The sequence below is a fragment of the Balaenoptera physalus genome (genome assembly GCF_965194825.1).
Source record: "Balaenoptera physalus genome assembly, chromosome: 19".
NCBI classification, from domain to species: domain Eukaryota; kingdom Metazoa; phylum Chordata; class Mammalia; order Artiodactyla; family Balaenopteridae; genus Balaenoptera; species Balaenoptera physalus.
Genome location: NC_138900.1, coordinates 13907632 through 13935293, shown reverse-complemented (window position 1 = coordinate 13935293; position 27662 = coordinate 13907632). Strand labels below are relative to the sequence as shown.

Below are 27662 nucleotides of genomic sequence, written 5' to 3'. Positions count from 1 at the left end.
GTTAGTTGTTTTTTGTTTTTAATTTGTCTCTAATAAGCGACACCATCTGCCCACCCCCGCCTGGGAAGCGGGTCCCGAGTGAGGGGGCCTAGCACCCACTTTGGGAGTTGTAGGCAGAGACTTGGGAGGCCTTGAGGCTTGGATCCCCCCACCGGGTGTGAGTTATGTTTGGAGGGCGCACCTCCCCACCCAGGGTAGGTTAGACTTCGTCTACTTGGCCCCAAGCCCCTGGGAACAGTAGAGAGCATGGGGGCCCTGGGGCTCTCGTCCTGGGACAGTTAGCAGTTTGGAGGTACCCCTGGCCCCCTGAGCAGTTAGAGGTTAGGGGAGGCTGATCCTTGGCCCTAGGGGTGATTAGGGGCTGCGGGCTCTTAGAGACCGGCTGCCCAAGCCTCAGCCCCTAAGAATGTTAGAGATTCGCTGGGGTCAAGGGTGCTGGGACCCCAGTTTTGGGAGGGAGTAGTTAGTAGATTGAGGAAATGTTCTGAGCTCCCCAGAAAAGAGCTGTAAGTTAGAGGGGGCCAGGCCTGGCTGGGGCTCAGCTGTCCCAAAGCTGGGCGTCCTGCCTGGGAGATGCGTCTGTCACTGGGGTTTCTCTCCCTCCGTGGTCCTGGCCTCCTCCTTGGCAGGAGGTGGAGACTCCCTGGAGGAAGCTGAAGTGGTGGGGTTGGGAGTCCCCGACCCCGACTGGGCATCTATGCTGGCATGCTCCTTCCGGACAAGGTCCTCCAGCTCCTTCTGCAGGGGGCAAAGTTCACAGAGGTCAGAGGTCATCACGCATCATAAGGTCAGAGGACCTGTGGGACAGGGGTCCAGGGACTGGGCTCAGGGTGGGCTGGGGTGGCCCAGGCTCCTCACCTTCCATCCGAGGAGGTCGGCAAGGGCCAGGCAGCCCTGGTCGCAGTCACCCAGCCAGGCCACGTCCCTGTGGGCGGGTGAGAGTCAGAGCTCCCAGGCTTGTCCCAGGGCCCTGCCGGCTCTGCCCTGTCCTGTGCCTTCGTGCCCTCCCTCCCACCTTGGCCCTGTCCCTTGAAGGCTCCACTGCCCCCCCACTGCCGCGGGGGGGCCTCACCTGTAGGCCTTCTTGGAGTCGAAGTCCATGCCTCCTCCGAGGCCCATCATCATCCCGAGGAAAGGGTCAGTCTGTGGGGAAGGGGGTGGAGTCGGGGGGAGCTAGGAGCACAGACCCTGGAGCCAGGTGGCTTGGGTTGGAATCCCAGCTCTGTGACTTTGCTCAAGTGGCCTGGCCTCTCTGAACGTCAGTTTCTTTCTCTGTAGAGTGGGGGTGATCATCAAACCCACTCCTAGGGTTGTACTGTCAGCGGGTTAATACAGAGGAAATGCTAAGCACGGCATCTGGCACACCGTACGTTTTTTGCCTGTTGGAGAAACATCTGTCCCCAGGAGGGAGGCCCTGCCTGGGAGTGAAGCTACCTCAGGAAAAGAGAGCCGAGAGAGGGAGCGGGTAACTCCTGACAGCACTGCTGCAGGCCCAGGGGCCAGCTAGCCCGGACTCTTCAGTCACGGGAAGCACGACATTCTCGTTTTGGCTTAAGTTGCTTTGACCTGGGGTTCTGTCACTCGTTCAAAAGGTGAATGAGGGACTTCCCTGGCGGTGCAGTGGTTAAGAATCCGCCTGCCAATGCAGGGGACACGGGTTCGAGCCCTGGTCCGGGAAGATCCCACATGCCACAGAGCAACTGGGCCCGTGCGCCACAACTACTGAGCCTGTGCTCTACAGCCGGCGAGCCACAACTACTGAGCCCGCTCGCCTAGAGCCCGTGCTCCACAACAAGAGAAGTCACTGCAATGAGAAGCCCGTGCACCGCAACAGAGAGTAGCCCCCGCTCACCGCAACTAAAGAAAGCCCATGCGCAGCAACAAAGACCCAACGCAGCCAAAAATAAATAATAAATTAATTAATTAATTAAAAAAAAAAAAAAAGGGTGACTGACACAGAGGCCTGTGGAATCCTGGAGTCAGGGCAGCCTGGAACCTGACCCCTGTGGATTCCAGAATCCTTAGGTCTGAGCCGAGGGGTCCAAAGTATCGGGATTCCCCAGAGACCTGTCCCCTGGTTCCCGAGGAGGCCGGGGGGAGGCAATGTGGGGCCCCTGTGCGGGGGTGGCAGGGTGTGACTAAAAGGACTCACCTGGCCAGTCTTCTCCTTGTTGATGAGCAGGCGTGGCGTGGAGAGGGGCGCCCTGGTGGAGGGCGAGCTGAGAGGTGAGGGCCTGTCCCGGCTCCCCCAGTGCCCAGCAGCCCCCCATAGTCCCGACCCCCAACCTACTTGCTGATAAGGGATGCGAAGGGCTGCACCTGCAAGGAGGTGCCCATGATGATGAGGAGGTCCACCTTCAGGAAGTCCTGTGAAGGGGGAGCGGACAGTGAGGCTGGGCTGCCGGCCCCCGTCCCCCGCCGCAAGCCCACCCGCAGCTACTTGCAGAAGCCACCTTCCCCAGGGCAGGACCCCGGCTGCCCCCGCGTGGACCGAGATGGGGGGCGCGGCGGGTACACTTACTGACTGCAGGCAGGAAAAGAAACGCGCTGGGAGGTTCTCGCCGAAGAACACGATATCTGAGGTGGAGACAGATGGACAGACAGACACAGGGAGAGATAGAGACAGTGAAAAAGCAGGAGGGCAGAGACAGGGAGGGAGAGAGACAACAGGCAGGAAGAGAAGGCGGACCCCAGGGCTGGGGCGGGAGTGTGGAGCACTGGGGACAGGCTAGGGGCTATGGTACCCACTCTCCCTGGGGCAGACTCCGGGCACTGGTCAGGGAGAGAGGGTGACCGGGGTGGATGGATGGATAGGGAGCGTGGCCTTCTTGGGAAGGGGTTAGTGGCTGAGGGGGTCCCAGCCTGAGTCTACCTCGGCTGGTCCCTGGCCCCGAGGCTCACCGGGCTTCACCACACTCCGACATTTCTCACACTTGGGAGTCGCCTCGGAGAAGATCTTCTCTGGGCGTGGGGAACAGGGAGGGAGAGGAGGAGGTAAGAGGCCTTGGGCTGGGGCTGCAGCCTGCCTGCACACCCCACCCTTCCTTCACTGTCAACACAAACACACCTCAGCCACCGGGTGGGCCTCCTGGGGTGTTTGCCCTGCTCAGGAAGGACCTCCCTTCTTAGACAGTTGTCCCTTCCCCGCCCCCAAGATTCCTGGGGTGGCTCCCAGCACCCGCCTAGAGCTATTAAATGAACAAACAAATGAGCAGACACTCGCCCCTAAAAGGGGCCGCTGGGTTCCACCAACCCCCGACCTGGGGAATCTGGACTTGGGAGTGAAGCTCGTCCAGTGGGTCTTTGAGGGCAGCCCTACTTCATCGTGGGTCAGAGAGGCCTGGTAGGTGCCAGGGAAGAATTATGCAGATGATGCTGGGACGGGGACAAAACCTTAGGTGCAGGTGCTTCCCACTCTTGGGCTCTGTGACAGACCCACCCCTGCCCCCACGCACACCCCATGCTTATGACAATCCTCCTTCTCATTGCTTATTGATTAAGGAAGCTTGAAAGCATTCTGTCACTTGCAACCCACAGAATCCTGGCTTGTTCATTCAACTATTCACTCATTCCTTCAACGAATATTTACAGAGCACTGCTTTAAGGTCTGTCATTTACTTGAAAATATTTTTGCATTGACAGTACATGACATTTTGCGGGTGATGCTTGTGCTACTGCTGTAAGAGAAACATAGTGGGGTAATGTTAATTGTACATCACCCCCAGCTGCGTGCACTTGGGCTATTCAGGAATCCTCACCCCAGGGGCGGTCAGCTGGCATGTGGTCAGAAGGGCCACACGCCAGAGGCCCTACTCTCAGCGCTGCAGCTGTCCTTATCACACACGGACACCACAGGCTTTGTGAAATCAGCATAAAGAATGTCAGAAATGGGTTTCCATGGATGAAATAAGTGGCTTCTTAATTAGCACAATGGATGTCAGAAATCGGCTCTCACTGGTATTCAAGAAATGTGGATTGGCTGGATTTTTTTTTTCCTCCTTCTCTTTTTGGACACTCCGCCCATGCATGAACAGGGACATGACTTTAGCAAGCGCTGGAGTTTGCATCCTTAAGGACAGCCGCCCAGTCTTCGTTCCTAACCAAGGCTACGCCCAACTTCACACGCCACGGCCTCTGCTCGCCTGCATCCAGCTGATGGGCTGGTTGAATCCTGTGCCTCTGGGGCAGTGCCGTCCAGTATGCTGGTTAGAGCCACATGTGGCTTTTAAATTTTAATTAATACAAATTAAAGAAAGCTAAAAATTCAGTTCCTCGGTCACATTAGCCACATTTTAAGAGCTCAATAGCCCCATACAGCAAGTGGCTGCCGTGTTGGACCGTGCACATATGGAACATTCCCCACACCCCAGAAAGTTCTCTCAGATACTTCTGCTCTTCTTAGAGTGTAGTTGCGCTTGCCTGGATGAGCCCCTCATGTAAGACGGGGTCAGAGCACCCAAAGGACAAAGAGCTAGGGTTTCAGGACCTCACAGAACAGGTTGTATGACCACGTGGGGGCCTGTCTGCTAACGCACGTCTCTGTGTCCGGAGTCTGCATCCGTCATAACCTGGCTGTGAGGTGGCGTCGGGAGAAATGAACCCCCACTGCCACCTCAGATCTCTGGGGGCTGCCGTTATCCACGCGTGGAGACCCTGTCCCTGGCGCTGGGGAGCAGACAGGGGACGGGAGGCCTGCCCTCGGGGATAATCACCTCCAGCCCCTCACCTTTCATCCAGCTTAGCGTGTACTCCTGCCGGCAGACGGGGCTGATGCAGTGAGACGTGTAGAAGGTGCCGTGGGCCTCCACCAGGTCCTCGGCCTCCAGCCCCGCCACTCGCTCCAGGGTGTCTATGTTCTGGAGGGAGAGATGGAGGAGAGAGGGTCAGGAGCGAACCACACCCACCAGGGGGCAGGAGGCAGAGCCAGGAGTTTCGGCTGAGAAAAGCAAGTGGGACAGGGGAGAAGGGAGGGAGGGAGAAGCAAGGGGGCAGGGTGTGCTTAAAACTCTTCTGTTCATCCTGATGGTGCCTCTGAAAAGGTAAGTCATGGACACTTAAAGGCAGGGGCCCAAACTCAAATGTCTATGAGCCCAGACCCACTGCCACCAACCAGCCCTGGCAAATCTGGGCCACTTTGCTGCAAATGTGTTTTGTTAGAACCAGACACTCTAGTGGCACCTGCTAGAAATTTGGTGAAATAAACGTACTAATCTCCAGTGTCTCCACTGTAAACGCAGCCCCCTCAGATATGGCATCCTTGTGCAGTACCCAACCTGCACAGCTGTCTGTGGCAGCCCTGGCCAGGCATTAACATAAATCAGTGAATCAGGAGGGTTTTTTGGGTTTTCATCACACTGTTTTCCTACTTAACCTTACTATGGTCTGCTGCATAGATAGTATATTAACTTGTAGTCTTTTCAGACAGAGATAATTTCCTTATTCAACAGGCAAGAATATTCTTCTCTTCCACATAGACATTTGCGCTTTCTCCAGCCCCTCTGGAGCAGCTTTTGCTTGCCCACGAGGAATGCTGCTGAGGTAGGTGCTGCTGGAGGACACTGGCAGATGTTACAGAGATGGCTGGGCATATGCAGCCCACAGCTGACCCGACGAGGTTTCCTGGAGGCTCTGTGAACAACTGAAAGGGTTCCCTTTCAAGGGCAGACAGCCCCAACTGCCCTCTCTGCTCCCAGCCAGCCATCAGTTTATCCCCAAAACATGCAGACAAGAGTCACTGTTCCCAGACTCTCTGTGGCTTTCCCTCTCCCCCCTTTACTAGAAACGCTAGTTTTGCCTTTGTTTCTTGACTTAGTCTACCAACTCCCTGACACGTAAGTAAGCAGTGTGCATGCAAATAACTAAATGGCACGTCAAAGGTCTACCTACATACCTCTGTGTTACCCTTTGATGTCACTTTTTTTGTTTGTTTGTTTTTGCCATGCTGTGCGACTTGCGGGACCTTAGTTCCCTGGCCAGGGATCGAACCCATGCTCTCAGCAGTGAAAGCACAGAGTCCTAACCACTGGACCGCCAGGGAATTCCCTTGATGCCACTTTTGACGGAGAAACCACAAACAAACAAAAATGAATGCGGTCAACCCGTATGTACTGGTATGAAGGGATCTCTCCAAGATGTTAGAAGGCCCAAAGCACAAAGGCAGTGTGTACAGGATGTGAAAAAATCAATATATGAATTTATGTATTTGCTTGCCTAAGTATGGAATATCTTCAAAGGAGACCCAAGAAGTAGGCAGCAGCAGTGACCCCCAGGGAGGGAAGCTGGGGCTGGGAAATATGGCCCAATAGGCTCACTATAAAGGCCAAGCAGCAATGAATGCATGGCAACACACAGCAACTGACGCCTGGCCTCAGCATCAGGCAGGAAAGAGGGCATGGTGAGGAGGCGGGCCCTGGGCAAGGTGGGCAGCGGCCACTCGGCTCCAGCCAACCACTTTCCCCCCCCAGAAAGCCACCCAGGTTCAGCCAGCTCTTCCCAATTTTCAAGAGGAGCCTGACGCCTGGGTTGTCATCTGCAATCTCTTGAATTTTAAACCTTGGCTCACTTCTGGTTTCAAGACATCACGTCTCTGACATGCTTTTAAAAAGCATGAAGCTGGGACTTCCCTGGTGGCACCGTGGTTAAGAATCCACCTGCCAATGCAGGGGACATGGGTTCGAGCCCTAGTCTGGGAAGATCCCACATGCCGTGGAGTAACTAAGCCCGTGCGCCACAACTACTGGGCCTGCGCTCTAGAGCCTGCGAGCCACAACTACTGAGGCCCGCGCGCCTAGAGCCCATGCTCCACAACAAGAGAAGCCACCACAATGTTCTCATGCGCACTGCAACGAAGAGTAGCCCCCGCTCGCCGCAACTAGAGAAAGCCCACCTGCAGCAACGAAGACCCAACACAGCCAAAAAAAAAAAAAAGCATGAAGCTGCTATGTGAGTGCAGATATGGAAGGATCTTCCAGACAGGGCTTAAATGAAAGAAAGCCAAGTACAAACCCTATGTATGATGTAAATGCCATAGATATAGATTTAAAAGAGCGATAAGCTGGTTTGCTGAGGAGATCACAGTGACATGAATGAAGGCGACAACTGTTCTCATGTTTGAATGGATACTTGTGTCTTGAGATAAAAATAGCATCGCGCGTGGCTTCGAAAGTGCTGCATCGTCACAATTCAGAAAGACGTGAAGACAATGTGTTCCAGAAAACTGGGTCAGTGACTCAAAAAGTGGCTGAGGTTAAAGAAGAGGGTGATGAGTTTGAAAAAGAAAAAAAAGGTTTCATGAAACGTGAGACTGGAAAAATTTTTTCCACCTTTGTCTATGTTACGTAATGTGCCATTCTGAATATGCATGCGTGCTTAAATCCACACATGAAGAATTGCAACTGGCGGGAAATGCCACCACATTTCACGCTGACCTCACAACGCATTGGTGTTGGCTTTCGTCTAAAAATAGCCTACAGCTGGTGTGCTTTCGTGGTTGGGGCGGGGGGTTCTGCCTCAGACAGAGCTGGGAAGCGAGCCCGCTGAGCAGCCCCGATGAGCCACTTGGTCCTGGGCCTGGGCTTCTCGTGCTGGGACCCCTGTGATCTCATCCTGTCTGGAGGGTTTAAACATCGTCTATCTGCTGCTCTCCAGCTCGAGTCCAGACTCCTGTGTCCAGCTGTCTGCCCATGTCCCCACGTGGTTGTCTAATGGGCATCTCAACCTCGACATGCCTTCAGCCAGGCTCCTCCTCTGCCCCCCACGCCTGCACGTCCCACCATCTCAATAAAAGGCAGCAGGTGCTCAGGCTGAGAGGGAGCCAGTCATCCCTGACTCCTTTCCTTCTCTCATGAATCGTTTCACATTCAACCCATTGGCAAGTCCTGCCGGCTCCACCTTCAAAACGGGTTCCTAAGCCGCCCACTTCTCCCCTTCGACAGCCCCCTCCCTGGCCCAGCCTCCAGCCTCTCCTGCTTGGACCATCACTGCAGCCTCCTCCCTGGTCTTGGTACCCGCCCCCCACTGCTCCCACAGTCTGCCCCCCTCACGCAGCCAGAGGGACCCTGTGAACACCTGGGACAGGTCACGTCCCTGCCCTGCTCAGAGCCCTCCTGTGGTTCCATCTCACTCAGGGGAAAGGACAAAGCCCTCCCTGTGGCCCCCAAGCCCCCACATGGTCCACCCCTGTCACCTCCCTGACCTCGTCTCCTCCATCTTCTCCTACTACTGTCCTCCTTGCTCACTCAGATCCAGCTGCTTCTTCTTCTTCTTTCTTTTTTTAAATATTTATTTATTCGGCTGTGCCGGGTCTTAGCTGTGGCATGTGGGATCTAGTTCCCTGACCAGGGATCGAACCTGGGCCCCCTGCATTGAGAGCGTGGAGTCTTAACCGCTGGACCACCGGGAAGTCCAGATCCAGCTCCTTGAACACGCCAAATGCAGTCTCCCCTCAGGACCTCTGGACTGGCTGTTCCCTTTGCCTGGAATGCACTCTCCCCCCACAGGTGATCCCATGGCTCCCCCCCTCCCCTCCTACAGGTCTCTGTTTAAATGTCCTGCTTCTCAGTGAGGCCTTCCCTGACATCCTGTTCACTACCGCAGCCCCAACGCCGCACACACGGAGCTTGATTCCCCTTTCCTGCTCAGCTGCGCTCCAGAGACCCCTCGGCATCAGAGCAGATACGCAACTCACCCATCTCGTCCGTTGTCTCTCCCCACACTACACTGTCAGTTCCAGGAGGGCAGGGATGTCTGCTCCCTCCGTTCACTGCCTGCAGGGCCTGGCACTGGGTTGGCACTCACTAAACATTGGGACAGAAGCTTACAAACAGGTTTGCCAGCAGGGCTGTGGTGAGGATTTCATGAAGGCATTTGGCTTCAGGTGTGCTGTTCGTATCAAGTCTGAGTCACATCTCATGGAAAAAACTGACTCTCTGGGAAGAAAGGTCAGGTTTATTCTGAGCTGGGGCTCCTCCTGGAAGGAGGAGGCCATCCCCTCCCCCGCCAGCCGTGGGTGGGAGCACCAGCCCTGGGTGGGAGCACGTACCCCGCTTGAGAATTCTGGACCTACAAAGAATTCATCCTCCCCCTGGTGGCAACTTCTGAGGCTGCAGGCTCCAGATTGCCAGGCACAGGAAGAAAATAATAGAACACCTATTTCTACCCATGTGTTCTCTCTCTATTTTATAATTTTGGGTTCTGAGGTATGAATTAGAGCAGGCATGGTATCAGGCCTATAGTACATCATGTAATTTCAATACGTATTTATGAAACAAAGGTAGAGGTGCAAACATTTTTCACTATTAGGGGTGCGAGACCCTAAAAGGCTCACCAACTAGGAAGCCAACAATGTGAGCTGTCCTTCCCTGAGGACACCCGGGCGAGGCCCTCAGCCAAGCACCTGACATGTAGGAGCCATGGTCCCACGGTACGCACAAGGCCTTTGTGCAAATTATAAAAGTGTGTCCCAGGACTTCCCCGGTGGTGCAGTGGTTAAGACTCCATGCTCCCAATGCAGGGGGCCGAGGTTCGATCCCTGGTTGGGGAACTAGATCCCACATGCATGCCACAACTAAGGAGCCCGCCTGCTGCAACTAAGGAGCCGGTGTGCCGTAACTAATAAGCCAGCAAGCCGCAACTAAGGAGCCCGCCTGCCACAACTAAGACCCAGCACAACCAAATAAATAAATAAATACATATATTTTTAAAAGGTGCCCCACACACACAAAAAAATAGTGCCCCTTCCTTAAGCGTTTACAGCCACCAGCCGGAAAACTGTCAGGTGTACTGATCATATTAGACCAACTCAGTTTGGAGTCATCTGCTGGAAAGCCCTGCCAAATACGAAATCTATGGTGCCAATAGTGTCTGCTCAGAGAAGTACTCCTGGGATGGCCCTGAGGGAGGTCACTGCCACATCACCACCTCTCGCCTGAGAGGGCGAAGCTGTTCTGGCCTCTGTTTTATCGAAAGGGAAACTGAGGCTGAGAGAGGGGACGTGAGTCACTGCAGGTCACGTGACAGAGAAGCCGTGGCCTGAGCTCTCGGGCCCCTCCAGCCCGCGCTCTTCCTCCCAGGATGCCCGCGGTCCCGCCTACCTGCGTGTAGCAGCGCAGGAGCAGCCCCTTCTCCTTCAGCAGGCGGATGAAGTAGTGGCAGATGGTGGGCTGGAGGGGAGCAATCATGGCAGTGCCGATGAAGACAGAGCACACTGGCCGCGCACCGCCGTGTGCCGGGAACTGTTCTAGGCACCACGCCGGTTTTCCCTCACGGAATCGTCACACCGACCTCGTGAGGTGCGCACCTTCGTTATCCCCATTTCACAAGTGAGGGAACTGAGGCACAGAGAGGGTGACTGTCTTGCCAAAGTCACCCAGGTTGTGGAGTTGGGGTTTGCACAGAGAGGACTGGCTCTGGAGTCTGGGCTCTTACATGTATCGTTAACTCATTTAAGCCTCACGACAACCCTTTCTCATGGACTATTATCAGCTTCATTTTACATAAGGGAAAACTGAGGCTCAAGGACACAAGAGCAGGAAATGGGGGACCAGGACTTGGACCCAGGCAGTCTGGGCCCGGAGCCCATGTATATATATATTTTTTTTTTTTGGATGGTGCCACACGGCTTGCAGGATCTCAGTTCCCCAACCAGGGATTGAACCCGGACCACGGCAGTGAAAGCCCGGAATCCTAACCACTAAGCCACCAGGGAACTTCCCCAGAGCCCAGGTGTTTAATGGCTATATGATATTTGTCTGAGGGGCCCCTGGAGGGGCTTTCCCGTGCCTGCTGGCCCCCAACCTTTCCTGTCCCCGCCTCCACAGAAGAGAGCTCACCTTGAACTGCCCAGGATAGAGTTCCTTGGCGAGGGCAAAGAAGGGCTCTGGATGTTTCTGTGGGAGAGAGAGCCGGAGGGCAGGTGAGATGAGAGCTGGACAGAGGCGGCCACGCCTCCACCCCCCACCCCCATTACAGACGTTCCTCCCTGCGGGACATGTACCTTGAAGTAGCTAATCTCAAAGATGGCCTCCGGGTAGGGAAGATGGTATTTCTCCAGGTTGGCGTAGAGGCCCGTGTTTGGGGAGCGGAAGTCAGGGATGCCCGCGGCTGGGGGAGGAGTGGCAGCGGACAATCAATCGATGAGGGACCTTGGCCCCTTCCCTACCACACTGACCCTCCCAGGCAAAGGCCCCCATACGGCTCCTCCCCAGCTCCTCGAAGGGGCGCCCCCAACCAGGGAGTTCTCTTGGGGGAGGGGGGCACTTACAAGTGGAGATTCCAGCTCCCACCAAACAGATAACCCTGCGACCTGGAGGAGAAGAGTTTATGCAGCATGGTTTTTTGGTTTTTTTTTTTCAGTTTACGTTCGTTTATTGTTGTAACATTTTGTTTTGAACATCAAACACTGCACCAAAATATGAGCCATTTGTCTTAAGACAGTTGTCTTTGCCATAAACTAAGTACTGAACTGATGTTTACAATGAACTTCTGACAACTTAAAAAATTATTAGTGGCACTGCTGTCTAATAATCAAATATATCATCACAGACTGGATGTAATGATTACATTAAAAGACCAAAGTTTCCCCTTCCCTTTCTTACCCTTAAATAATACCACCCATCACAGTCTCTGAAGCCGTTTACTCTGTGCCTGGCCCTGGGGCAAGCATTTCAGATCCCTGAATAGCTCTCCCAACCATCTCAAGGAGGGAGGTGTTAACATCCCACTTTATAGATGAGGAAACTGAGGCTCAGATAGGGGAAGGGGTCACACAGGTGACTGATGCAAGAGCCAGCATGGGGTCAAAGAATCCACTGTTTGAAATTATACCAATGGGGACTTCCCCGGTGGCACAGTGGTTAAGAATCCACCTGCCAATGCAGGGGACATGGGTCCGAGCCGTGGTCTGGGAAGATCCCAGATGTCATGGAGCAACTAAGCCTGTGCGCTACAACTACTGAGCCTGCGCTCTAGAGCTCGCGAGCTACAACTACTGCCCGCGTGCCACAACTACTGAAGCCCGCGCGCCTAGAGCCTGTGCTCCGCAACAAGAGAAGCCACCACAATGTTCTCATGCGCACTGCAACAAACCACAAGTAGAGAAAGCCCACGCGTAGCAACGAAGACCCAACGTAGCCAAAATAAATAAATAAATTTATATTTAAAAAAAAGGAAATTATACCAATGTAGTAAGATTCAAGAAAAGGCCACTTGGAGAGAAATTTCTCCTAGCTAGATCTAGACAAAAATGCATGAGATCTTAGTGAGAGGGGTGGGGTGGGGGGTTCCCCCGGAAGAGCTGCAGGTTATTGTGAAAAACCCTCTGGCCACCCCTCATCTTTTGGACACAGTCTTGGATGGCCATCTATTTCTAGCGTATGATACACATTCCTTCATCCTATTCCTTCGCTCCATAATCAAATGCACATCAGCCACCGGAAGTCTGGCAGTTTTCAGGTAAAAACCAAAGACTGGCCACTCTCAGCCCATGCCCAGTGAGCAGCAGAGTGGAAAAGGGCTTCCAATCCTAGTTCTTCTGCACACCAGCGGGGGCGTCTTAATTCAGATCACCACTCTGGGCTTTAGCTTCCTGCTCTGTAAAATGGGCATAATCACAGTACCGACCTCACAGGGCTGCTGAGAGAATGAATTCATCCCTGTGAAGCTTAGATCAGTGCCCAGCACTGATGATTCTTCAAGTCACTCGTACTCAACTTCTTTAGCCCCATGATTCGTATACCTATAAGCGCTTTGCTCCCCCATTGTCACCAGCTTTCAGAAAAGAAGATGGGGAGGCGTGGTAGGGGTGGCATCATTCACAAGCACGTGGGGCTGTGCAGAAATAGCCCAGCTGCCTCTTCAGTGGCTGGCTGGCTGGCAGCCCTGCCACGCAGCACCCTTGGCATCTGCCCATCAGCTGATGGACAGACACGGGTGTGAGGCGCCTGTGAACCGGGCGCCTCTGGGGTGTTCTGTGCAAAGGAGGACAGCAAGGGTGACAAAGGCTGAGGCCTGCTACAGCCACAGCCCTTGGCTTCGTCTCGGGATGCCATTGGACTAGGCCCAGTGGACCCAGCAGGGGCCATGTGGAAGGGAGTGTGCGCCCTGGATTCAGGCGGCCTGCCGTCGAGCCCTGATTCTGCCTCTTGCCAGAAGTGTGACCCTGTACCAGGTCACAGCCTCCCTGCGCCCCAGCTTCCTCCTCTGTCCGGATCACTCCTCACAGGTATCATGTGAAGATCAAAGGCGGGGACGCCTGTCAAGTGCCTGGCAAACAGCGAGAGCTCAATTCATTGTTATTATTATTTTTTTTTAAGGTTTTTTTTGGTGTGGACCATTTTTAAAGTCTTTATTGAATTTGTTACAATATTGCTTCTGTTTTATGTTTTGGTTTTTTGGCCGTGAGGCATGCGGGATCTCAGCTCCCCAACCAGGGATCGAACCCATACATACCCCCCTGCATTGGAAGGCAAAGTCTTCACCAACGGACCGCCATGCAAGTCCCCATTGTTATTATTTATTATTATCCCCTCATAGGTGCCCTCATGAGTCAATTATCCTAAAACCCAGGTGCAGGAGGACAGAAGGAATGAGAGCTTTGATGCCACTGCCTTTGCTCTCTTGGGGGCCCACCCAAGCCAAGAGATGGCTGCAGACAGCTGCCTGGCCTGCCCTGGGAGAGGGAGGCTCACGACGGCCGGCCTGGCTGCCCCAGGAAAGATGGCAGCGGCTGGAGGACAGGGAAACCGGAGAAGACGTCCTCAACAAAAGGCTGTTCAGGACCCTCAAAGAGTGGATTGTTCTAGTCGAGGACTGCCGAGGGCTCGGTTTCTCAGACTCTGGTGACCTCAACTCGTGGCAAGAAATATAAATTACATGGTGACCCCGTAAAGAGGCACCTCTACACCACCCCTGAAACAAGCCTCCTGTAATAATCGTCACAGGGAACACTTACGCAGCTCTTGCTCTGTTCCAGGCCCGGTTCCAGGCATTTACATCTATGAATTTATGTAACCCCCTCATAACCCTATAAGGCAATTACTATTATTAGCATCTTCATTCTGTCAAACAGGCCTGGCCAATCAGAGACACGGTGATTGGTTCAGGGGTAGGAATGTGACCCAACCTGGGCCAATTGGAGTCGATCTCTGCTCTTTTGCCTGAACTACTGGGAGAAAGATGCTCTCTTCAGTGGGAGCCATTAGGCTGGTGGAACTTGTATTTGCCACTGCCAGGTGCAACCTTGACCCCAACACAGAGAAGAGCTGCACCAGAGAGGGTTCAGATTTTTGACGACAGCATGGAAGCCGCTGAATCCGGCCATGATTAAAGCGGGGTTTCCGTTACAGGATCAACACACTCCCTTTTTGGCGTAAGCCAGTTTGAGTTGAGGTTCTTGTGACTTGCAGACGAAAGTTGTGAATGGCTGGGGCTAAGCCACTTGGGGCCAGGAGAAGGGAAGGGGCCCAGTGCAGGCAGAGGACTCACAGCGCTCACTCTGCATGTAGCGGGTCACCCCTTCCAGGGTTAACTCGTCCAGCAGACGCTCCTTCTGGGTGCCCAGGCCCAGTGTCTGGGAGAAGAAATTCCGCAGGAAGTCCACTGGCCAAAAAGAAGAGAGACAGCAGCGGCGTGCGTGCGTGCTCAGTCCGGGTGCCCAGAGGCCCCGAGTGCCCCTGCCCAGCCCTGGGGCCCCGCCGCCTTCCCGCGACTAAGAGCTCAATGCCTGGCCCGGTCAGGGGCCTCCAGGCGCTGGCGCTGCGTCTGTTATCACATACCTTGAATGTCACCCCTGGCGGAGGTGAGCATCCAGATCCCTGCCCTAAACCGCCCCCCAGAACCGTGCTCCCAAGGAAGATACTCACTCTCTCCTTCTCCGCCAGCCGCTCCTCCCTCAGTGTCTGAATCTGAGTCCTGGAAGGGGTGGGGGTGGGGTGATCAGGCCCCAGAAGTGGGGTTAGGGAGGGAGGGAAAGGGGGGGTGACACCCGGGTTTGGGGAAAAGGCTCTGGCTGGGAGCTGGGCCCGAGGAAGTGAGGGGTGGAGGGGACAGCGCTGGGGGCCAGTGTGTGGGCTCTGGGACAGGCTGCCTGTGCTGGGAAAGCCAGCTCTGCTACTCGCAGGGAGCGCAGTCTCCGGTGGGTGACTTTGCTTTTCTGAGTCTCCGAGCTCCTCCTCTTAGAAATGGAGCTCAGAGGACACTCACCTCAGAGGGCTACTGTGAGATGAAGTGAGTTCACCTCTGGGAGGTGCTCAGATCAGCCCTGGGGCGGGTGTGTGGCGGTGATTGCTCAGGAAGCACTGGCCATTGTTCTCCTCACCTCCCGGCGTCCACAGCCTCGCCTCACAACCCCTCTTGTCCCCTGCCCTGGCCAGCAGCCCTGCAGCCCTCCTCACCTAAGTCACTCCTGTGAGTAATGCCTCGGTCCTCACCCTGCGGCCGTCAGCCCTCCGGCCTGAAGCCCCCCACTCCACCTTTCCAACCCTTCCATCTCCTTTATCGACTCCTCCCCTCAGCCAGACTCCCAAATTGAGGGTCTGGGACTCTGTCCTGGGCCCTCCCTACTTCCTCTGTCCACCTTCCCTGGTCGGCCTCATCCACGCCACTGGCCTGTCCCCCAGATCCAGGGTTCCCGCAGCCTCCTGGATGCCTCCTTCTAAGTGACCCCTGGTCCCTCACTCCCACCGCGTCCCAAACTGGCCTCAGCATCTCCCCCAAACCTGCTCCTCCTCCTGGGCCCCATCTCAGTGTGGCTTCCGGCCCCCGGTCTGCCAGACGCCTCCTGCCTCCCTCCCCTGCCCTCCTGCCATAACACGTCCCCTCTCCAGGGCTCCACGGGGTCCAGGCTGTTCTCCCAGGGGTCCTGCCCCGACCTCCCCCCTCGGCTCCCAGCCTCAGTCTTCACCTCCGATCTACTCTACTGCCCTCTGTGTGACGGCCTGCCTGGGTCGGCCCGCTCCCCTCCACTTCAAAGGCCCTTCTCTGGGGCTTCTCCAGTCTAATCATCTGATCACGAACATCTATGGAGTCTACCATGATGTCAGCTCCAAGAAGGCTGGGATTTTTCGTCGTCGCCGCTGGATGCCCAGCACCAAGAACAGGGTCTGGCACTTGGCGGGAGTTCCAGAACTATCCACCGCTGAACAAATGGACACCTGCTGTGCGGTGTGCTAGACCAGGCCTGGGTCCTGCAATGGACCTCGTAGAAATGCAATTCTGGGGAACTCCCTGGCAGTCCAGTGGTCAGGACTACGCGATCTTACTGCCAGGGGCCTGGGTTCAATCCCTGGTCAGGAACTAAGATCCCGCATGCCGAGTGGTGCAGCCAAAAAAAAAAAAAAAAATCTAACCAATTCGCTCTCCTGTTTAAAACCCCTCCAACAACCCCTCTCCATCACTCACAACTCTGGTTCCAAGCCTTTTTGAATAGAAACCTCCCTTCCAAACATAGTTAAAACTTTTCATTACTTTCGGATTGTGTAAGCTGCACAAAAACTTTGACCATTAGACAATGTATAACTTGGGGGCACTTGCCTCATGATTCCCTCACCCACAACCCCCATCCCGTTCCCCCCCTTCAAGCTAACCACTATTATTAACAGTACAATGGTAATTACTCCAGATTTTGTCTCTGCGGGTAAAACTCATTATTTCCCCAGAAATGGGTCATACCACAGTACGATACTGCACCCTGCATTTTCCGCAAAACAATATATCATAGACCCACCAGCTACATAGTGTTGCATTGTAAGGATGCACCATAGTTCATTTAACTCATCAACTGATAGCCGTTTGGGCTGTTTCCAGTTTTTCTGTATGAGACAATGCTGCAATTTACATCCTCGAATCTCTCTCTTTGGGACTGAGGATCGCTTTTTCACATTAAACCTTTTTCCCTGACAGTGGTCGTGCTTTGGGAGCCAGGCGAGGGAGAAGCCCGGCCTGACAGGAAGCTCTTATCCCCTCGGTGTGGCTCTGCCGTGCATCTGTGGCGTGCTCTCATCACAGCTTCTGCACTGGCCTACATCTGAACTGTGAACTCGCGTCTGTGGGTGGGCTGGCACGCTTTCAGGTTGCAGACAGTGAGGCTCTGTGGAAGGATTTCAGGGCCCTGCTGAACACGTGGGAGCAACACGGCCTGAGGGGGAGCTGGAGGTGCTGGTGGGGCCTCTGTGAGCCCGCTTCCAGCGAAGCGTCCGGGAGGCAATGTGCCGGGTGCGGTGGGTCGCAAACCCGTCGCTGCCCTTCTAGCCAAGGGACAGTGGACAAGTTACTGAACAACTCTGTTTCCAATTCCTCATCTATAAAATGGCTACAGTAGACCTTGCCCCCCAACAGGGATGCTGGGAAGATGAAACGAGATGAGGCACATCAAACACTAAGCAGAGTACCCGGCTGGAGTAAGTACTCAATAAATGCTAACCATGAATATAATTAGCTGACCTCCCCAGCCACCTGATTACTAAACACATCACATTCTTTCATGCCCCTCAGTGTTTGCACAAACTGTACCCTCTGCCTGGGACACCATTTCTCACCTTGCCTAAGAAAATTCTAAATCACTCTACACTAACTACCATGTGCTGTATCTCAGTCTGACTCCTAGATCAGCCTGTGGATTCCTCCAGGGAAGGGATTGGCTGGAATCTGTGTGACCGCACAGAGTTTACTCTGGGCTCCCAAAGCGCCCTGAGCTACTTTCATTATCACCCCGTAGGGTCATTGTCTAGTCACTTGTCCGTGAGATCTGTGAGTTCAGGGACCAAAGCTCTTCCATGCCCAGTGCAAATGAGGTTCAGAAGGGATGGGGGGGGGTGGGGAGGGCAAGGAGAAAGGAAAGTTTGGAAGGGCAGGCCTGGGGTTGAGGCTGCACACCCTTCTCTGACAGTCCCCAGAATCCACCATTCCCCAGGAGGATGAACCAGGAGGTGGGGTGAGGGACAGGGGCAGTGAGCTGAGGGCCCTGGGGTAACTGTCTCCCCTCTGCCACCTCCCCCCGTGTGGGGTGTTGGAAGTCCATCTCTCTCCTTCCCTCCACCCTTCCCCCCATCTCACCTGAGCCTCCTGCACCTTCCCTGCCTGGGTCTCCAGAGGGTCAGAGGCTGGGGGAGGAGGGGGAGCAGATGTGGTTATGGTGAAGGGAGTGGTTAAGGGGGAATGAAGGGTTTCAAAGCAGCGGGGGGCAGAGGGGGTCAAGAAGACCCACCAACCTAGTTATATTGGGGTGGAAGTGTAACAATGGAGTAGATGGAGGGAGGGAATGGGGAAAAGCAGATCTTATCAGAGTGGGGAGTGCTGGGAGGACAGGTGGTTAGTGAGGGACAAAGAGGCTGGGATGGGAAGGTTTAGGAGAGGGAAAAGAAAGTAAAGCATACAGGGTATGGGGGAAGATTTAGGAGGAGTTAGGAAGGACGCAGTAGTGTGTGAGTGCGTGCGGGGAGGGTTAGGTTTACAAGCAGAGGGAAGCGTAGAAAGGAAGAGAGAAGAAAAGAAGAGATACTCCGCCTGGAAGAGGTGTTGGGTGGTGGGGGGCAGGGAGGGTAGGATGGTAGGTTTAGGAGAGGAAGGAAGAGATAGGAGGGGACACCAGGGGTCCCCTAGCATCCTACAGTTCCCACTAACAACCAGGTACCCTTAGCAACCGGGACCGCGGCATTCTAAGTCTCTAGCAACGAGGGTCCTTAGCAACTAAGGTGAGAGAAAGACGCGATCATTAGTAACCTGGGGGACGTGGCAAACGGACCCTTAAAATCTCGCGACCCAGAAACCCACCAATCTAGCAATATGGATCACTTTGCAACGGCCCCTGAATCCCATTCCCCTCCATGCAGCCCCCATCTCCTGCCCCACCACGCCCGCCCTCGGGCCCCGGGGCCTGCAGCCCTCAGCCAGGCCCCGGCGCGGCCCGACCCTCCCACCAGGGCCCCCGACTCACGATCCGGCTCAGCCATGGGCGCGGGGCGGGGGCCCTCGGGACTGTCACCGACTGCTCTGCCCCGTGACGGCACCGGAAACAGGAGGGGGCCGAGACAGGGCAAAGAACTACAACTCCCAGGAGCCATCGCGGCCGCCAACAACGCCCGGAGCGAGCCCCTCTGCGGTAAGGAAGACACGCGAGGGCTGGACTACGAATCCCAGAGTGCCCCGCTCCCGCAGCCATGTTGGTAAAGGGCGCGCGGAAAGAGTGGGAAAGGGTAGAGAGTCGCAGTCCATCTGAATACTCTGATTGGTCACGGTGTGGTATGGGGGCGGGGCGTTTACTATTTAACCCACTCTGATTGGATGAGTCAGGGGGGAGTGTTGGGGAATTCCCCCCAGGGCGGAAGCGCTAGAATTCCAGGCAGAGCCCAGCGACTGGCGGGCGGCCGCTGGGGTCCCCTGAGGCTTTGGGGGCCATGGCCGGGGTCGCGTGCTTGGGGAAAGCTGCAGATGCCGACGAATGGTGCGACAGTGGCCTGGGCTCTCTGGGTCCGGACGCGGCGGCCCCCGGAGGACCGGGGCTAGGCTCGGAGCTGGGCCCGGGGCTGTCGTGGGCGCCCCTCGTCTTTGGCTACGTCACTGAGGATGGCGACACGTGAGTGAACCTTAGGCTGCCACACCGGGCCCTAAAATCCCACATCTGACTCCCTATTAGTCTCTGATCCTGACTTCCCAACCTCTCAATCCTAAATCTGTCTTCTAATGCTTGCCCTGACCTCTAACCCCCAAGTCTAACCTTTGATAAATCAATTTCCAATCTAATTTTGATCCTAACCCCTTCCTTTCTGGAACTCTGGTTCTCAAAGCTCCACATCCATTGATTGATTCCACATCCAAGGCTCGATTTGACCTTCCTGACCGCGGTCCTGAGACCTATGTTAGAACTGAAGTTCAGGCAGGCTCCTCCTGACATCTGACCTCTAAATATGATCTTTGATCCTTAGCTCCTAACTTAGGCGCTTTAGATTTTGATTTCCGAAATTAATACTTGGCTTTTGACTCTAAGATCCCACCTTCTGAGCACTAATCTTCAAATCTTACATTCAAACAGAAAATGTAAACTCCATGACAGCAGGGATTCATCTGTTAAACAAATATTTATCCAACACCGACAACGTTTCAGGCCCTGTTCTGGGTGCTGGTGATAAGGCAGTGAAGAAAGCACAAAAATTTATGACTTGTGGAGCCTACATTCTAGTGGGGGTATATAGATGGAAGGGCAGACAGACTTACAGAAAGGAAGGGAGGAAGGGTGGGAGGAACAAAAAAGAAAGGTAGAGAGAAGGAAAGAAAGAAACAGAAAACCACATAGACACAAAGTAAGAGAGAGAGAGAGAGAGAGAAGAAAGATAGGAAGAAACAAAGATGGAAAAATGAAAAAAAAATAAGAAAAATGGTATGTCAGAAGATAGTAAGTTCTTTGGAGAAAAATAAAGTAGGAAAGTGAGACAAGTAGATTATCTGGGGAGAGCATACCAGGTAGAAGGAACAATGTCGTAAAGGCCCAACTGAGGGAATGTACCTGGGGTTTTTGTGTGTTGTGTTTACTGTTGTATCCCCAGTGACAGAACAGTGCCTGGCCCATAGGAGGCACTCAAGAAACACCGATCTTCTCAAAGAACCAGCTGTGGTTTCATTTATTTTCTCTATAGGTTTTTTTTTTTTTTTTGCTTTCTATTTTGTTTATCTCTGTTCTGACTTTCATTATTTACTTTCTTCTGCTTACTTTAGGTTTAATTTGTTCTTCTTTTTCTAGTTTCTTAAGGTGGAAGCTGAGGTCATTGATTTGAGGCCTTTCTTTTTTTCTAGTATAGGTGTTTCATGTAAATTTCCCAGAGTAGTGCTTTAGCAGTATCTCACAAATTCTGATGTGCTGTGTTTTTATTTTCACTTAATTCAGTATACTTTCTAATTTCTCTTTTGATTTCTCCTTTGGCTGGTGGATTATTTAGAAGTATGTTATTTAGTTTCCAGATAGTCCAAATATCTTCCTTTTATTGGTTTTTAGTTTAATTCCATTGTGTGTGCACCGGAAAAGAATGTGTATTCTGCTGCTGTTGTTGTAGTGTTCTCCAAATGTCAGTTAGAGGTTGCATTGGTTTCTTTGGTTCTTCTGTTGTTCAGGTCTACTATATCCTTGCTGATGATTTCTGTCTGCTTGTTCTATCAGTTATTGAGAGAGGGGTATTGAAATCTTCAACAATAATTGTGGATTTGTGGATTTCCTTGTTGTTCTATCAGGTTTTCCTTCGTGTAATTTGACGCTCTGTTATTAGGGGCACAGATGTTTAGGATTATTATGTCTTCTTTCTTAATTGACCTCTTTATCATTAGGAAATAATCTTCTCTATCCGTGGTAATATTCCTTGCTCTGAAATCTACTCTGATATTAAAATACTCACTCCTGCTTTCTTTTTTTTTTTAAAACTTGTTTTTCATTGAGTATCTGTTTTTTATGCTAGCCAATGTTAGGGGCTTTCGTGTATGCTGTCTTATTTGTTTATTTATTATTTTTTGGCTGCGTTGGGTCTTCGTTGCCGTGGGCGGGCTTTCTCTAGTTGCGGCGAGTGGGGGCTACGCTTTGTTGCAGTGCGCGGGCTTCTCATCGTGGCGGCTTCTCTTGTTGCAGAGTACGGGCTCTAGGTGCGCGGGCTCAGTAGTTGTGGCTCACGGGCTTAGTTGCTCTGCAGCATGTGGGATCTTCCCGGACCAGGGGTCGAACCCGTGTCCCCTGCATTGGTAGGCAGATTCTCAACCACTGCGCCACCAGGGAAGCCCGGCTTATTACCTTTAACTCTTTGTTTTTTATTTTAGTGGTTGCTCTGAAAGACAGGTTGGCAAACTATGGTCTTTTCCAACAAAGACAGGCAACATCCAGCCAGCTACCTGCTTTTGTAAGGCTGTGAGCTAAGAATGGTTTTTACATTTTTAAAAGGTTGGAAGAAAATCAAAAGAAGAATAACATTTCATTGCAAGTGAAAATTATATGAAATCCAAATTGCAGACTCCATAAAGTAAGTTCTGTTGGAATCCAGCCATGCCCATTCATTTACATATCGCCAATGGCTGCTTTTGCATCCGGACAGGAGAGCTGAGTAGGTGAAAGAGAGACCATGTCATCCACTAAGCTTGAATTATTTATCCGTCCCTTTACAGAAAAATTTGCTGACTGCTGCTTTAGGGCTTATAGTGTACCACTTTAACTTATTATGGTCTGCCTTCAAGTGATATGATGCCGCTTCTCATAGCATAAAAGAACCTTAGAATAGTATATTTCCATTTGTCTCTTCCTGGCCTTTATTGTATTGCAGGCATACATTTCACTTATACATGTATTATAAACTCCACCGGACATTGTTATTATTTTTGCTTAAACAGTCGATTCTTTTAAAAAAATTATCTTCTAAAGAGATTTACATATTAAGAAAGAAAATCTTATGTACTTACCCGTATAGTTACTGTTTTCAGTGTTCTTTATTCTGTTGTGTAGATCCGTATTTTCATTTGATGTCATTTTCCTTTTGCTTACAGGTTTCCTTGAACATTTCTTGTGATGTGGGTCTGCTGGTGATGAGTTCCTTCGGCTTCTGTATAGTTGAAAGCAGCTGTATTTTGTCTCCATTTTTGAAAGATATTTTTGCCGGGTTAAAGAATTCTAGGTTGACGGTCTGTCTTTGAGTACTTTAAAGATGTGGCTCTGTTGTGTTCTCTTGTATTATTTCCTTTGTGAAATCTGCTGTCATGCTTATTTTTATTCCTTTATACTTAAGGTATCTTTTCCTCTGGCTGCTTTGAAGATATTTATCTTAATTGTTGATTTTTGAACAGGTTTTTCATGTTGGGCCTCGGTATAGTTTTCTTCATATTTCTTGTTCTTGGGAGTCATAGAGCTTCTTGGAGCCGTGGGTTTATAGTTTCCATCAAATTTGGAAAAATTTCTAGACGTTATTTCTTCAAATATTTTTTCTATCCCCCTGCTCCTTTAGGAACTTGTCACAGATACGTTGGGCTGCTTGAAGTTGCCCCATGGCTCACTGATGTTCTTTCCATTTCTAAGTGTTTCTCGTTGTGTTTCATTCTGGATAGTTGCTATTGTGAAGTCCTCAGGTTTGCTAATCTTTTTTTTTCGGTAATGTGTAATCTGTCGTTAATTCCATCCAGTGTATTTTTCATTTCAGGTGCTGTAGTTTTCATCTCTAGGAGTTCAGTCTGAGTCTTTTTCTTTTATTATCCACGTCTCTACTTAACTTGCTGAATGTATCAGATACAGTTGGAACGTTCTCGTTTGCTAATTCTGCCATCTGAGCCATTTCTGGGTCAGTGTCAATTGATTGATTATTCTCATAATGGATCATGTTTTCCTGCTTCTTTGTATGCTTGCTAATCTTTGATGAGATGCCAGACATTGTAATTTTTACCTTGTTAGGCTAGCTAGCTTTGTATTCCTATAAATACTCTTAAATATTGTTCTGGGATGCAGTTAAATCACTTGTAAGTAGTTTGATCCTTTGGGGTTTTGCTTTTATGATTTGTTAGGTGGGTCCTGAGCACCCACTTAATCTGGGGCTCATTAGTCCCCATCACTGATGAAGTAAGACCTTCCGGAGTATTCTACCCAATATCCCATGAACTGTGGGTTTGTCCTAGTCCCGGCCCTGTGTGGGCACTGGGCATAGCTCTCTAATCCTTTTGGATGGTTTTCCCCCAGACCGGGGTAGTTTCCTTACATCCTTGCACTGACCAGTATTCTTCTAAATACTCAAGAGGCCCCTCTGCGATCTCTGGGCAGCTGTCTCCTCTCTGGTTCCCTGTCCTGTGACTCCAGCTGCCTTGCTCTCCCGAGACTCAGCTCTGTCTCCTCACCTCAGGCGAATCTGCCTGCGTTTCCCCCTCTCTGCATCATGGCTTGGAAACTCTCAAGACAGAAAGCTGTGGCAGTCAACTGAAGGGCTCATCGAGTGTGCTGCCTGTTTCCCTAGAATTGCTGTCATTCATTGCATGATGTCCAGTGTCTTGAGAACTGTTGTTTCATATACTGTATTATGTCTGATTTTTTTTGGTTGGTTGGGGATGGGAGTGAAATCCGGTCCATGTTACTTCATCTTGGGAAGGAGTAGAAGTCCTACTTAATAAACACTGGGGACTTCCCTGCTGGTCCAGTGATTAAGACTCCACGCTTCCACTGCAGGGGGCTTGGGTTCGATCTCTGGTCAGGGAACTAAGATCCCACACGCCGTGCGGTGCGGCCCAAAAAACCCCAAACAAAAACAAAACAAAACAAAACATTGATTAAGCAAATATGCTGAATTAACTCTGACCTGACCCTCCCAGATTCCTGACAGCTGGTTCCAGAACTGTGGTCCTAATGCCTAGCACACAGTAGGTGCTCCATGTTTGTTGAATGAATGCATGCAAGAGTACTTGACCTCATAAGAAGTAAAACAAACAAACAAACCAAAAAAAAAAACAAACAAAAAAACACCCAAGCAAACCAAAATAAGAGTACTAGACCTCTGCCTTCTGACCCCGTCCTTGTCCTCAGGGCACTGCACTTGGCCGTGATTCATCAGCACGAGCCCTTCCTGGATTTCCTCCTAGGCTTCGCGGCTGGTACTGAGTACCTGTACCTGCAGAATGATCTGGGCCAGGTGAGCCACCCGTAGACACTGTAGGGCTTGGGGGCCAGGCTTCTCTGTGTGACCCCTAACCCCTGCCCTGTGCTCCTGCAGACAGCCCTGCATCTGGCAGCCATCCTGGAAGAGGCATCCACGGTGGAGAAGCTGTATGCGGCGGGTGCCAGCTTGCTGGTGGCGGAGCGTGGGGGCCACACGGCGCTGCACCTGGCCTGCCGCGTCGGGGCACACGCCTGCGCTCGTGTGCTGCTCCAGCCCCGCCCCCAGTGCCCCAGGGGAGCCCCCAACACCTACCTCGCTCAGGGCTCTGACCACAACCCTGACACCAACCACACCTCTGTTGCCTTGTACCCTGAACCTGACCTGGGAAAGGAAGAGGACGAGAGTGAAGAGGATTGGAAGCTGCAACTGGAGGCTGAAAACTATGAGGGTGAGGGTCCTCTGCCCCCGGGAAGCGCCGGGCTCCCAGGCAGGGGAAGCGTGCCTGGCTCTGGGCTCGGCTCTCCCGACTCAAAGCCTGGCCCCTTGGGAAATAATACCGAGGCTTTAGGGAACCCAGGCATCAGGACCAAGGACTCCTGCTCAGGCCCCAGCTTACTGAGAACCACAAGCCCCAGCCCACCCAGGACAAGGGAACTCAAGCGCCAAGCCCTCTGTGAAACTCTGGCAGCCCAGGTTCCCAGAGGTTGACATTGGAGTTCAGGGACAGCCCTCCTCAGCCAGGCCTCATGGGAAAATAGACCTTGTCTACCCAAGGCCCTAGCATCTGAGTCTCAGCTCCCCCATCTCTAAGCCCACCCAACTACTTGGGACCAGGCCCCTCCACAGGTGGAAGGGCAGGACCCAGTGTTCAGGGCCCACCCCACCCCCCAAGGTCATAGGCCCTTCAACTACTCAGGACCCAGGAATTTGGGGTCCTGGTTCTTTGTGAAGTAAGACCAGAGACTCAGGTCTCCTAGCCCCAAGATCCAGGCCTCCTGTCCAAAGCCCCTGGGCTCTTCACGCATAGGCCCCAGACATCCCACAACCCAGGCATTGGCACTGCCAGCAAGTTCCAGACCACCTGAGACTTAGGCATTTGGGATGCAGGAGCCTCTTTGATATACCCAGGCATTCAGGAGCCAGACCCCAAACTCCATCACCCTCAGGCCACAGAACCCTCCCCTAGGATCGTGGCATTGGGGGCCCAGGCCCCCCCCATCGTCTGACATAGGTCACTCTGTCCCCAGGCCACACCCCACTCCATGTGGCTGTCATCCACAAAGACGCGGAGATGGTCCGACTGCTCTGGGAGGCCGGAGCTGACGTCAACAAACCGGTGAGCCGCCCTGGGGAGAAGGCGTGGCAGGGTGGGGATCGTCCCTGAGCGGGGCAGGGTCTCCTCTAACCTCTCTGCTGCACCCCACAGGAGCCCACGTGTGGCCGGAGCCCTTTGCACTTGGCAGTGGAGGCCCAGGCAGCCGATGTGCTGGAGCTTCTCCTGAAGGCCGGTGCCAACCCCGCCCCCCGCATGTATGGTGGCCGCACCCCACTCGGCAGCGCCACGCTCCGGCCCAACCCCATCCTCGCCCGCCTCCTCCGTGCACACGGAGCCCCTGAGCCCGAGGACGAGGACAAGCCCGGCCCCTGCAGCAGCAGTAGCGACAGCGACAGCGGGGACGAGGGAGTGAGTCAGGAGGAGAGACTGGGCGGCCCCGCTTGGGGGTCAGGGTAAACGGGCAGGTGGAAGGCGGAGAAGAGAACTTAGGCAGCACGTTGAGACGGACGTTGGGTTGCTGTGATTAGAGAACTCAGGCAGCAGTGAAAGTGATATCAGACAGCGATCAGGGGAGACCTGGACAGGGGTGGCGGGGAGAACTCAGGCAGTGGCGGTTGAGAAATTAAGGCAGTGGCAGAGGTAGAACTCAGGCAGAGGGAGAGAAAAGACCTTGGTCCTAGTGGTTGGTAAACATCGGCAGCAGAGGGCGGCAGCGTGGGGAGTTGTTTTGTGGGAGCAAGAGCTGGAGAATTTAGGCTGTGGGAAGATGACCTTGGGCAGCAGTGATTCAAACACTGGCAGCGGTGGGGAAAGACCTAAGCCAGTGGTGAGGAGGCTTCATTGGAGAACCCAGGCAGCAGAGACACTGCTGGGGGCAGGGGTTGTCGCTGAACGGTGAGGGTTGAGGAATTTGGTTAGAGGCAGAGGGAAGGGGCGGAGGGGGAGACCTCAGGCTGCGGCGGCTGAAGGGCTGGAGAGGCAGCAGGACCGGAGCCCACGCAGTAGCGCTGGGAGAACACAGGTGACCTGGAAAGTGGTGCTTAGAGAACTAGGAGCAGGGAAGTTGAACTGGGACCGGGGAACTTGGGCTTCAAGGCAGCACCCGGTTCTCAGGGTGGGTGGGAGAACTTGGGCAGCGGGCAAGGTGGCAGCCGCCTGAGCCCCTCTGCCTGGCCCCCTCTGCCCCCAGGATGAATATGACGACATCGTGGTCCACAGTGGCCGGAGCCCAAACCAGCTACCTCCCACCCCAGCCTCGAAACCGCTCCCTGACGACCCCATCTGACTTAATTGTGAATAGAGTTTCCAATTTAATAAAAAATCCCAGTTCTGACAACCAGTGACTAGATCAACAGTCGCCTTCCCAGGCCTCCCGTCCACTCCTCAGCTCCTGTCCCTCTAAAATCAAGTGCTACACAATAAGCCTTGGTGGTTTTCTTTGTGCTTTATTCACTCGGGAGGGTTGGAGTGGGTTAGACGGGTGTCAGGGCTGTTTCCTGAGTTAGTCTGAGCCCAGCCCCTCTACCCAGCTCAGACTTGGCCCCTCAGGCCTGGTTTCAAGGCACAGTCTTCTCCCCACTCCTGCAGGTTGGGGAGCAGAGTGGGGTGACGGACTGGAAGGGTTTGGGGGTCAACAGCCCTAGGCCGCAGGGTGTGTGGGGAAGGAGGACACGAGGCAGGGGTCAGCCCGCCCTCCTGGGCTCCTCTCCCAGCATCTCCGTCGCCTTCTTGAGCTCCTCTCTCCTGTGCGCCAGCCTCTCCACGTCGTGCTCCTGCTGCGATCAGAAATGGGGGTGCTC

General features: G+C 53.2%; 3 protein-coding genes across 7 annotated transcripts in view; 1 reads left to right on the top strand and 2 right to left on the bottom strand.

Annotated features, from left to right (window-relative positions):
* Position 1: 1 nt before the first annotated feature.
* SIRT2 (sirtuin 2) lies at positions 2–19168 on the bottom strand. 3 transcript variants are annotated; one of them, XM_082438061.1, is made up of 16 exons: positions 18929–19069; positions 18049–18095; positions 14859–14907; positions 14482–14595; positions 11261–11302; positions 10994–11100; positions 10830–10886; positions 10092–10160; positions 4727–4856; positions 2902–2961; positions 2522–2577; positions 2291–2367; positions 2153–2204; positions 1073–1143; positions 859–925; positions 2–738 (listed from the first exon to the last, which is right to left on the bottom strand). In XM_082438061.1, exons 1-16 carry the CDS (start codon positions 19053–19055, stop codon positions 583–585), a joined length of 1281 nt encoding a protein of 426 aa, XP_082294187.1. In that variant the 5' UTR covers positions 19056–19069; the 3' UTR covers positions 2–582. The 3 variants fall into 3 exon arrangements, with proteins under 3 accessions (XP_082294187.1, XP_082294189.1, XP_082294188.1); XM_082438063.1 differs by lacking the exon at positions 14482–14595; XM_082438062.1 differs by lacking the exons at positions 14482–14595; positions 18049–18095 and having other exon boundaries at positions 18929–19168.
* A 130-nt stretch (positions 19169–19298) lies between these two features.
* Positions 19299–27199, top strand: NFKBIB (NFKB inhibitor beta). Of its 3 annotated transcripts, XM_082438066.1 has the most exons (7): positions 21908–21986; positions 22504–22631; positions 24515–24620; positions 24702–25035; positions 25835–25923; positions 26014–26271; positions 27053–27199. In XM_082438066.1, the coding sequence occupies exons 2-7, from the start codon at positions 22543–22545 to the stop codon at positions 27146–27148; spliced, it is 972 nt and encodes a 323-aa protein (XP_082294192.1). In that variant the 5' UTR covers positions 21908–21986; positions 22504–22542; the 3' UTR covers positions 27149–27199. The 3 variants fall into 3 exon arrangements, with proteins under 3 accessions (XP_082294191.1, XP_082294192.1, XP_082294190.1); XM_082438065.1 differs by lacking the exons at positions 21908–21986; positions 22504–22631 and adding an exon at positions 19299–19567; XM_082438064.1 differs by lacking the exon at positions 21908–21986 and having other exon boundaries at positions 22453–22631.
* A 209-nt stretch (positions 27200–27408) lies between these two features.
* Positions 27409–27662, bottom strand: part of CCER2 (coiled-coil glutamate rich protein 2) — a 1563-nt gene continuing 1309 nt past the window's right edge. The window contains exon 5 of the mRNA XM_082439772.1: positions 27409–27638. Coding sequence (XP_082295898.1) covers positions 27546–27638 — 93 coding nt within the window. The 3' untranslated portion in view covers positions 27409–27545. The remainder of the gene's footprint in view (positions 27639–27662) is intronic.

Coding starts and splice junctions, on each gene's coding strand:
- SIRT2 (XM_082438061.1), bottom strand. CDS start 19,055: ATGGCTCCTGGGAGTTGTAGTTCTTTGCCCTGTCTCGGCCCCCTCCTG. Junction 10,887..10,993: donor TTGAGATTAGCTACTTCAAG/GTACATGTCCCG, acceptor TCTCTCCCACAG/AAACATCCAGAGCCCTTCTT. Junction 739..858: donor CCGACCTCCTCGGATGGAAG/GTGAGGAGCCTG, acceptor TGCCCCCTGCAG/AAGGAGCTGGAGGACCTTGT.
- NFKBIB (XM_082438065.1), top strand. CDS start 19,389: ATGGCCGGGGTCGCGTGCTTGGGGAAAGCTGCAGATGCCGACGAATGG. Junction 19,568..24,514: donor GTCACTGAGGATGGCGACAC/GTGAGTGAACCT, acceptor CCTTGTCCTCAG/GGCACTGCACTTGGCCGTGA. Junction 24,621..24,701: donor TGCAGAATGATCTGGGCCAG/GTGAGCCACCCG, acceptor GTGCTCCTGCAG/ACAGCCCTGCATCTGGCAGC.